This window comes from Ruditapes philippinarum, unplaced genomic scaffold (assembly GCF_026571515.1).
Source record: "Ruditapes philippinarum isolate M1 unplaced genomic scaffold, ASM2657151v2 ctg501_1_1_1_1, whole genome shotgun sequence".
NCBI classification, from domain to species: domain Eukaryota; kingdom Metazoa; phylum Mollusca; class Bivalvia; order Venerida; family Veneridae; genus Ruditapes; species Ruditapes philippinarum.
The window spans coordinates 550,649-561,520 of NW_026854871.1; the positions used below are offsets into that span (position 1 = coordinate 550,649).

General features: G+C 30.1%; 1 protein-coding gene across 3 annotated transcripts in view; it reads left to right on the plus strand.

Annotated features, from left to right (window-relative positions):
- The window catches only part of LOC132741381 (GPI ethanolamine phosphate transferase 1-like), a 52,131-nt gene extending 44,907 nt beyond the window's left edge, over positions 1–7,224 (plus strand). For 2 of the 3 annotated variants that reach the window (XM_060729534.1, XM_060729533.1), the window contains exons 28-30: positions 4,918–4,993; positions 5,836–5,952; positions 6,815–7,224. In XM_060729534.1, the coding sequence (XP_060585517.1) occupies positions 4,918–4,993; positions 5,836–5,952; positions 6,815–6,985 (364 nt within the window). In that variant the 3' untranslated portion in view covers positions 6,986–7,224. The remainder of the gene's footprint in view (positions 1–4,917; positions 4,994–5,835; positions 5,953–6,814) is intronic. The other variant, XM_060729532.1, reaches the window with a different exon arrangement.
- Positions 7,225–10,872: the final 3,648 nt, after the last annotated feature.

Here is a 10,872-nt window from a genome sequence, read left to right on the forward strand (position 1 = left end):
AAATATTTTGTGTAACATCAGATGTAATTTTTGAATGATTTTTGCCCCAAACTACTCTCTGTAGTTTCTCTATATAATATATGAAACTTCTGTTTCAGTAACTTAATATCATATCAGTCACCTTTGGGAAATCTTGTTGCATTTTCCAAAGCTATGTTTCATGATAGAAGACCTTTACTGAAAGTTTACCATATTATAGCAAAATAAATAATAGAATAAAGGTCTAGTTCTTGCTTATTAACCTAAACAACAACAAAAAAAAAACATGAAAAATACATTAATGAAAACAAAATCACTTTGCTTTCTTGTGACTGTATGACTGACATCCTTTATTTTAAACATTCAACATGTTTTATAATTCTCACTAGTCACAGCACTGAAATGCAAAATCAACTTGGTTCCCAGCAGTAAATTTACTAAACAGAGAAAAAACTAAATGATCAATAATTATGAAAAAGAAAACAATAGTCATCTTAAATTTACCATAATTAATTCATGAACAATCAAAAATGATTTTTAATTTACCTCTACTTCAATTTTGTATTATTTTTGTTTAATACCCTACAATATTATGTTTAGGAATTCTTACATCTTATATAATAATTGTATTACTTATACATGTATCTTGTTGTTTAAAATACTTAACACTTAAATGAATGATTGGAACCTGTCAGTGAGGCTGGCCAACATTATACTAGTCCAAAGCTTTAGGAATAGGCTATGTGTCAGGTAGCAAGACACCTTAACCCCCCCCCCCCCCCCCCTCCCCAGACACTTCACCCCTCAAATTTTGAAGACACTTCACCCCTTAAGACACTTCACCCCCCAAAATCAGTAAGACACTTCACCCCTCATCCATTTTTTTTCTATAAAGTAAATAAAACAAGTTGGTCAACAACAAAATGCTTATATAATAATATATGTTTATATTTATTATATGTCATTGAAGTAGGTAAACCAGGGTTTCAATATATGTACATAATGTAATGAATAGTATATGACTGTTACCCAATAAACAATAAGTTAGCCTATATATACTTTAATAAGTGCATACATGTAGTCTATATCTGGTTGAAAATTAAAAAGTGTCCAAATATGTTTTCTAGAATTCTATATATTGTTAAATTATTATTATTTTGTAAAATATTCTCATCTACATTGAAAGTCTGAATAAATTATTTAATAAATAAAATACATCCTCATTTAACAATGGAATATTGGTCTAAATCTCTCTCTCCCTCCCTCTATTTATTGCTTATTTATTAACCCCCTCTCTCCCCTCTAAGAAATATCAAGAGTAGCAGTGGGGATGAGATATTGAATAATATCTCCACATGGCCATTTACAAGGTATAATGCTAAATATACTCAATAATGCTTTCATTCATCTGAGTTCAATCATAAATATTTACTTTCATTGTTTACATTATATAAAGAAGAAGTATTTTTAAAGTCAAAGCAGTTTAATTCAAAATATTAATAATAAAAGAATTGGACATGAAATTGTAAAAACAAAATGTATTTCTGTTTGAGTACCGGTACATATAGAATGAAAATATTAATGTTAAGAATTGCCTTTTTCCCATTCAGTACTATATTGTGGCACATTAAATCAGACCTAAAGCAGCTTCCTATCCTTAGAAAAGTAAAACAATCTTTTCAATAATTCATAAGTGAGAACAAATATCTTGTTGTCCAGTTAAATTCTGATGATTGTGTCAGTGTGTATGCCTAAATTTAGTTAATTTGGAAAAAAGACCTTTATTTGGAAAAAAAAATGAGGCTATTTGGGGACATTTTACAAGTTGAAAGTTAAAAGGTTGATAAAATAACTTTATGTTATATACTTGTGTGTGAATTCATGATCATAAAGCTTGTAACTTTCTTAAAGAACTAAGTAAAAAAACAGTTTAATTTTCATCAGAAGATGACATTGTTTATTCTTCCCTGCTGCTAGAAATAAACAAGCCCTTTATCAACCTTTGATGAGAAGACAAATTGCCTAGGTCATCATTCTGGAAATTTTGCTGATCAAATTAGGAAAATTTTTTCAACAGGGAAATCTTCCTAATTTATAGAAAAAATGTATTGTACTCTACCAAAAAAAAAAAAAAAAAAAAAAAAAAAACAACACACACATGCACACACAAACACATATGTCTGTAATGATACTGGAATGAACTTAATTAATAACTAACTTAATTGCTTTGGATATTCCAAATTTCAGTTTGATTAGGATTTTTTTTTAAGATTGGGAAATAATAAGCATGGTTATATGTTTTACAGTATTTGCATTTTGGAATCTGCTTGATATATATCTGCTAAAATAATTATCAATGTATCATCAAGATTCTTTTTTGGAAACTATTTAATACACATTAAAACACTTTTTGACTGATTTTACTCAAGATGAGCCAATATATTTTATGGACATCAGCTTAGCAAAATGTACATTGTCCTAGGATTTTTAGAAAAGTCAAAATTCAAGTTTAAAGTAATTTTTTTATAACAGTTGTGAACAATTGATGATTTTTCAGTATTTATCACCATATTTCTACTGTATTACTTACGCAAAAAGGAATTTTTGCATATTTTGACCTCTTTCTAGTCATTTGTATGGTTGCTGATATGTTACACTTTTGCATGTTGCGTTGTCGTTTATCGCCTTTTTTCCTTGGCGCTACAAAACGTGCCAGACTGTGGCACGTTGTCCCCATGTCTCTAGGCTTATATCAAGGGAATGGCGTCTTATTGTGCTATCGCATGGCTCGAGTTGTTGTCGCCAGCAACAAAGCAGATGTCACGGTTCAGAACTGTTCACTAATTATGGGAGAAAATGTGTAAAAGGCAGGATAGCTCAGTCGGTAAAGCCGCGGAACGGTATTCCGAGGGTCCCGGGTTCAAGTCCTGGTCAGGCTGCACATTTTTCTCACCCTTTGACATTTGGCGCCCAACTGGTGACTGTGTCTGCATATAGCTCAGAGTTTAATTCACATTGCTCTGTAACAATGTGAAATTTGAGGACGAATTACAATATAGCAGGGGAGTATGTAACGGTTCAGGGGAGAAGATGTGTAAGCGGCCGGATAGCTCAGTCGGTAGAGCTGCGGAATGGTATTCTGAGGGTCCCGGGTTCGAGTCCCGGTCAGGCTGCACATTTTTCTCACCCTGTGACACAGATTTAAGCCCTAATAAGCTAAAATTTCCATTTGAGTCAAGCCATAATGTGTCAACAGGCCACACACTGCGAGACAACCTGCCAATTGGCTTGTTTCGCTAGCGACATGACAACAAGATGTCAAGGCCTGACAACAGAGCAATCTCGACTTTTTGGTTTAGGAATAACAATTCTTTAAAAAGCGGAAGCAATGCATGAAATATGGAATGAACAAAATATACTCTTTTATATGACTTCCTACTTTGTTTTGCCAACTTTCATCACAAAATGCAACAAAACACAAAAAAGTCATGCAAACTGTTTGTCAACTGATAGTGTCACAAAAAGTTAAATGCATTATCATACCTTCATCATAATCATAATGATAAGTTCAGCAAGAGGATTCTCTAAGGTGATATATCCTGTCAGTCTGTAAACCTTGAATAGTTCATGTTGTTATTGACAATTACACGAAAACGCACACATATGTGTTGATCGAAACAAAATTTACTGATCAATCACAAAGTATACAGCCTCATGTTTGTCTTTGCAGGGATCTCCCGCTGCGTACTGGTCCAGAATGACTTCGTAATTTAACTCCTAAATTGTCCTTCAAGTCTATCCTCAGTATGATCTTCATTTAATCGGTTTAAAATGATATTTTGTATCATGATTTATCCGAATTATCCGACACTGACAGCTGATTTATTAAACTGTTTATTTCCGGCTCTGGAAAAGTTTGTTTCCGTTTCCCGTCACTACGCAACTTAAAAAAATATCGTTGCCATCATATACAACCGATAATAGTCTATTTCGAAGCAAAAATGAACAAAAGTTGAGACGAAGCGTACAAACGGCAGCCATTTTATTTCTGGTTAATGTTTGGTTAAAATTTAACCCACCTCCTATACGTGGGTTAATTTAACCAGAAATTTACGCTGGTTAAATTTAACCAAAATTTTATACAATCGGTTAACCAAAGTTTAACCCAAAAGTTAACCTAACCATGGATTTAACCCAGTGGTTAAAGTTAACCAACGTTTATACAATTGGGTGCTGTTGTCAATGGCAACAGTGGTCAGGCGTAACAGCACAAGATGTAATAAAACATTTAAACAAAATGTAAGGGAATAATATCTCTACCAGGTGTTATAGCCATAGTATAAGAGTCCTTGATTTGTCACTTACACTTAACTTAATATTCTATCTAGTATCTTTATAACTATTTTCACAATTTTATAGGTTTTGATAATCATTGTTTTCGTCAACTGACTTGCAAAGACTAAAGCAAGAGCTTTTATTTTGTGACATTTTGGTACACTAGTGTCTTTTAAAACATTAAGTTTAAGAGTTTTGCAGATTAGTTAAGTAGAATTTTTTTCATTCTAAAAAGAAAATAATTTGAGTGAATGACAATTAATACTTCAGTTATAACTTATTACTGTTAATTTTGACCGCCTCTGTGGTCGAGGGGTTAGAGTCGATGACTTCTAATCCAGTTACCTCTCTGGTGTGGGTTCGATCCCTGAGAGATGCTTTGGTAGTTTAGCACAGAGGAAGGTAGTCTCATACTGATGTAACTCTCCTGAGGAACGATGGTTAGGAAACTACCTGTATATATGACTGAAATACTGTTGGGAAAAGGCATAAAATGAAACAAACAAACAAACTGTTGATTTTTTTTCCTGTTTACCCTCCAAAAATAGCTATACTGATAGATTTGATTTTAAAATGTCATATATATATTTTTTCTATTTTCAGTTTTGATCCATCATCAGTATTATGTTTTGTGTCAGTATTTTCACCATTTGTGATGGGTGCTCTCCTTCTCTTTAAAGTAAGTTAATATCCTTTTCTTCATTCACATGATTTGTTTTTTAACAAGTCTCTGATGACCATGATTTTTACTACATTTTATGACACATCAATAAAATTTTGGTTATACTGGGAATTTCCAGTTTAAAACTGCCACCTCAAGACACTTCACTGACATTTACTCACAATATGTCGATACCGATATCTATGAAAACTTTGATAATGTATTAAAAAGTAAACTATTGTGAAGTGAACAATGAAAATAATATTCACATTTAAAAAACGGCGTTTACAACCCATGTAAATTAAAGAAAAAGAAGTCAAAATAAATTATATAAAAACATGTCTTTTTTACTATGGATGCCTAATGGTTGATATAATTATTATAGAGAAGAACATTAACTTGTACATCTGCTGTTGTCTGTCTACTTTGATCTTTTTCTGGTCAAGATTGATTTGTGAAGAACTAATCTATTTTTCATATGGTTGTTGATACAAATTGTATTAAACAAACACTCAAAATTTTATATAAGTTTTCTATATCAAATTGAAGCAAGTAAAATACAATACAATTATGTACACATTACAGTTGTATATGTTCTGTATCTGAGAGCTTTATTGACCTTGACCTAAAGTTGCTGACAAAATCAATTGTGAATTACTTTAGATTTCGTTCAAATGTCAATGAATACTTCCATATGGTGAAGTTACCCATGTAGCTTTTGGAAAGTATCTTTGTTTCTGCTTCATACTGATACAGTTGACATTTGACCTTGACAATGTTGATTGGGCCAAGTCAACAAATATACTTTTTTCTGCTAATTTTTCAGCTAATTTTTCAAATGTTTTCTTTTGGTATTATAGGTTGTGGTACCATTTGTGCTTGTAACATGTACACTTCAAGCAGTCCATACAATAACACAAGTACCTTTTCAAGGTCTTCTCATGATAATACTGCTAATGTCGGACTGTATGGCTGTGGTAAATATAACAACTTTAACTGTCTTCTTATTTTGTAATGTCTAGTTTCATATTTATCTCCTGCGGATCCAGTGCGGTGGTGTTGGTAGTTTTCACTCCATTACTGCAGTAAGCCACATTGAATTTACAAGAGCACAGGTCAGCCACCCCATTGTTCCTTGGCAGGCTGTCAAGCAGTTTACCAGTACTTGTTGCCTCTGATCCAGTGCTGTCTCACAAGCTGTTTTTAATGTCCCCTGTTACTTGAGGGGGATATGAATTGCCCTCGTATGTCATGATGTCCATCTGTATATTGCTGATTCAGAAATTATGTTGGATAGTTACTAGTGTAGAAATTAGTAATTACTGGTTAGTTGACAAGGAAATCCTGTAAGGAGGATTGACTGCTGAGATGTGACCAAAATTTATAAAACTGGCATTAAAAATACAAGAAAAATAACAAGCAAAACACTTCTAGTAATTATTTTTGTAGCAAATTGTTATTGAAATCTCATAGGTCAATAATGTACAGTTTTAAATTTAAACCAAGGCATTTTCATCATACAATTTTACCAAGTATAAACTGTAAGTTAATATAAATGCTCTGTGTAAAAATTCTGTCACGGACGTTCAATAAATTCATGGAAGTAAACTGTAAAGCTAGCTAACTGTAGGGTCATCCATTGAATTTCTTGCAAGGTTGTTTCTAAACTAATGAATGGACTGACATCTGGGGTTAGTTGTAAAATCTCCATTTTGCCTCAATAATATAAATTGCTACCTAAAAACCAACTCTTGTTAAATCATGTGTGCATGGGTGGCTGTAAATTGTTAATAAAAAAAGTTAAATAAGTTAATTATGAATAACTGTTTTTATTTTCAGCATTTCTTCTTCTTGGTGCAGGATTATGGAAGTTGGTTGGACATAGGTACAAGTATCAGTCACTATATTATAGTAATGTGTATGATCATTTTCACGAAGCTGCTATACGGAGTGTCTCACCTACTTACATGTTGTCAGGTGACAAGGTCAACATCCAGCAAAAAAGAATAACGCAATGATACTTTTGTATTGTTTGTACATGTACTCAATCAAATTTTCATATTTTCATCTTTACGGAATCTTTACAATTGTGATTTTAATCCATTAATGTTGGAATTATTTAGATTTCATATGATGATGTACATTTTGATTTTGAGGTATTTTGAAATTGTGATTATTTAACTTGATTTTATATTTTGTAATAATTTAATTTAGTTGAAAAAGATAAGTTGGTAGCATTTATTAAAGATTTTAATTTAGAAATTTATATTCAAGTAATAAAGATTTCTGTGTGTGTTGGTACAAATTCAGGATTGAGCGTTAAGTTTTTTATATGCTGAATGTATTATAATAATCAAAATAACATACAAATTTAGTTCTGTTCTTTGAATTGTGTCTTAAAGCTTTCCTAAAAAAAATAAAATTTAAGAGTGCTTGAATAAAGAAGAATATTAAGTTGTAATTTTTTTATCTGTGTTATGGCCACTTATTAAGCTGCTTTAAAAGGTTTTTTACAGCTGAAAATTTTGTATGTTTTCTAAACTTATCATTTATACTAATACATATACATTGTGCTGTGACATTTTTTCACATGTACACAAAGAGGCAAATATGAATTTAATTCACATGTAAAACCAAGATCTAATCTTTGGTGGGTAAATAATTTTCTATAGCTTTTTTAAAAAAGTAATTTAAATTACAATTTAAGATGTAATGCCATCTGCTCACCATTAAATTGATATAGAATAAACAGGATTGTTGTTATAAATAGTAGACATTTTTATTACCATTTATTTATTATGTACCTCTGTGATAAGAACCAATGATAGAATTTAAGAGCAACCAATACCTTATTTGTTACCAATGTAGGGTAAAAAACAAAATCAAAGTATGTTCTGAAAACTTGCATATATCCCTGGTAAATGTTATAGACAGGAAAATTTTGCAGGGATGTTAATCTAATATTTAATTTACATATAAGGAGGTTTTTATAACTGCCAATCAGACTGCAGGGACATTAAGACTAGCCTTATATCATCCTCTGAAAGTAAAAATGTCAGGAAAATAATGAATTTTACCCCCCAAAAAATAATTTGTTTTATAACACAGTCTAAAATAGGAATAAAGTTTTGTAAAGATTTAAGATACAAAGTTAAAAGTATAATGACTTCAAAATGCTAAATTCCTTGACATTTGAAGCTTTTTATTGGAGTCTTACCTGATTTTTGTGTTATAATGGTTTTGTTTTTATTTTTCAAAACTTTGAGATAAAATCTGTTGCTATTGAATGCAGTTACTTGGCGACTTGAAAACAAAAGAAGTGTAGCTCCTGAGGAAGAAACTGCCAATGTTTTTCACTTAATTAACACATAAATGTTGTTTTAGGCTTAAATTACAGTACAATCTCTTGTTTTTGATTTTAAAGGTCATTTACAAATGATATCTTGTATCACCACTAGTGTTACTTTATGTTTTTGTAAAATAAAAAAAAGTTGAAAGGTATATCTACTGAATTTGTGATGTTAGGAAAGCTTTTGATGAAGTATTTTCTAACAAAAAAAAAAGTTTTGAAATAAATATTTAAGATGTTAAATAATTACATAATTAGTCACCTTAGTGCAGTAAGAAGTTAACTCCTTACATAACCTAATAGGAGCTAACCCATTACTGCAGTAATGTGACAAACCACAGTCCATAAAAATCCCGTCAGGGGCATGGGTTTTTAAATTTTGATTTTTGTTTTTTATTTAATGCTTTTTTAAATTTAGTCTTTTAAAATGATTTCTCTTTTTTTAATTTTAAATTTTTTCCATGTAAATAAAAAATTTTTTTTATTTTTTTAAAAATTTAAAATTTTATTTAAATTTTAATCTTGGAAATATTTATTGTCAAATTTCAGAATCTGTCCGGTTGGGATATTTTTAAAAATTTTTTTACTAGTTTTGGGGTTTTTAAAATTTAACCATTTTTAACAAATACTTTACAATTGTTAAGTGGGGCAGTATTTGTAACCCAAAATTAGAAGTTTAAAACTTTTTTTTGGGGGGTTTTCCTTTTTTAAAAAAAGAAAAAGAAAGGGAAAGAAATTTAAAGAGGCAGGCCCCTTTTTTTGGGTTTTAAAAAGTACAACAGAAAGCCAGAACCCAAAAAAAAAAAACATTTCAAGATTGGTTTATTTTCACACTTAATTTAGATCTTTTTTTTCAGGTTTTTTTTTTGTTATTTTAGTAGTTTTAAAAAAATCGTAAAAATTGTGGGGTTTATAAATTTTTTATTTTTTGGTTAAAATTTCGTGGTTTTTTTAAAAAAATTTTAAGGGGGTGAAACCACGAAACAAAGGTTTTCAGGGGTTTTTATAATTTTTTGGGACCTTTTTGGGGTTTTCCCATTCAAAGTTTCCCCCAAGTTTTGTTTTTATTAAAAAAAACTAAATTTTTTTTTTGCGGGTTTTGATTAAAAAAACAAAAATTTTTGGGGGTTTCTTTAAAAAAAGAATTTTTCCTTTCCAAATTTTTTGGGAAAAAGAAATTTTAAATTTCATGCAATTTGGCAACAATTTTTAAATTAAAGGGGGGTTTTTAAAATAGGGGGGGACCTTTTACTTTCCCCCCGGGCCCTTTGCCAAAAAACCCTTTTTTTTAATTTTGTAATAAAGTTGGTTTTTCCAAAAATTAACCCGAAGGGGAATTGGGGTTTTAAAATTTAAACAGCAAAGGAAAAAAGAGGTAAATTTTCCAAAAGCCCCTATCTCTAACACGGGTTTTGACCAAAAATGTCCATTTTTAATTTTTTAAATTTGGTTTTACTATCATGCACTTTAAAAAATTGTTTAGCACACTTTTTTCACAACAGCAATTTAAAAATATATGGAAGTTTAAAACAATATTTTTTAGTTCATAAGGGGCACATTTAAACAGTAATCATGGGTTATGGTATTTTTCTAAATAAATTTAAATTTTTTATATTAAAAAAAAAAAATTTATTGTTTTACATTTTAAAATTTTTTACGTTGGGTTTTTTTTTAAAAAAATATATAATCAAAATATAACTAGATATATTGCAACTGATTATTTTATGTTATTTTATGTCTTTAAGATTGTAATTTTTCTGATCTTTTGAAATTTGGGTTTATTGAAAATAAATCTTGATTCTCGACCAAGTTTTTTTTTTCTTTCTACTAATTTAATCGAAATTTTTCGGGGGCTTTTTCCCTTTTTTGGAAAAAAAGTGCCCCCAAAAAGGTGACCCCAAGGGAAATCTTTTTCCTATTTTTTCTAGGTTTCAAGAGGAAAATTTTTTTGAAATGGTGGTCAGGTTTTTGTTTTTTTAAAATTGGGATTATTCCACCCAAAATTTAGAAGATGTTTGGTTTAAAAGGGCTTTGTTCTTGAACATATAATTTTTAAAAATGTTTAAAAAATATAAAACACAAAAAATAAAACATTTTTATATACTTTAAAAAAAAAAAAATTTTAAATTTGTAATTTGGGTTTTAAAAAAAAGGGGGTGGGTTTTAAATTTTAGAGTTTTTTTAGAAATAAAAAATGCCCGCTCAATGAAAATATTTATACAAGTTTACAAGATTTTTAAAAAATTTTTCTTTACTGATTTTTATGTAACTGAAAATTGTCCAAGCTTTGATCTGAAGTGCTGAATTTTCAATTATTAAAAATAGTAGTCAGCAAGTACATTTTACAGGCATCATTTTGTATGCGCTCTGAAGAAGAGCATATAGTCACCACCTTGTCGGAATTTGGTCCGTCCTTACAAACACGAGGTTACTGAATGACTATTAGGACAATAGGTATTGATACATTTCTTTGATCCTATTCATTCTGTTTACTTTGTGATCTTTTTAGGCTTATGTGACTAAAAAATGACTAAAATGACTATTAAAG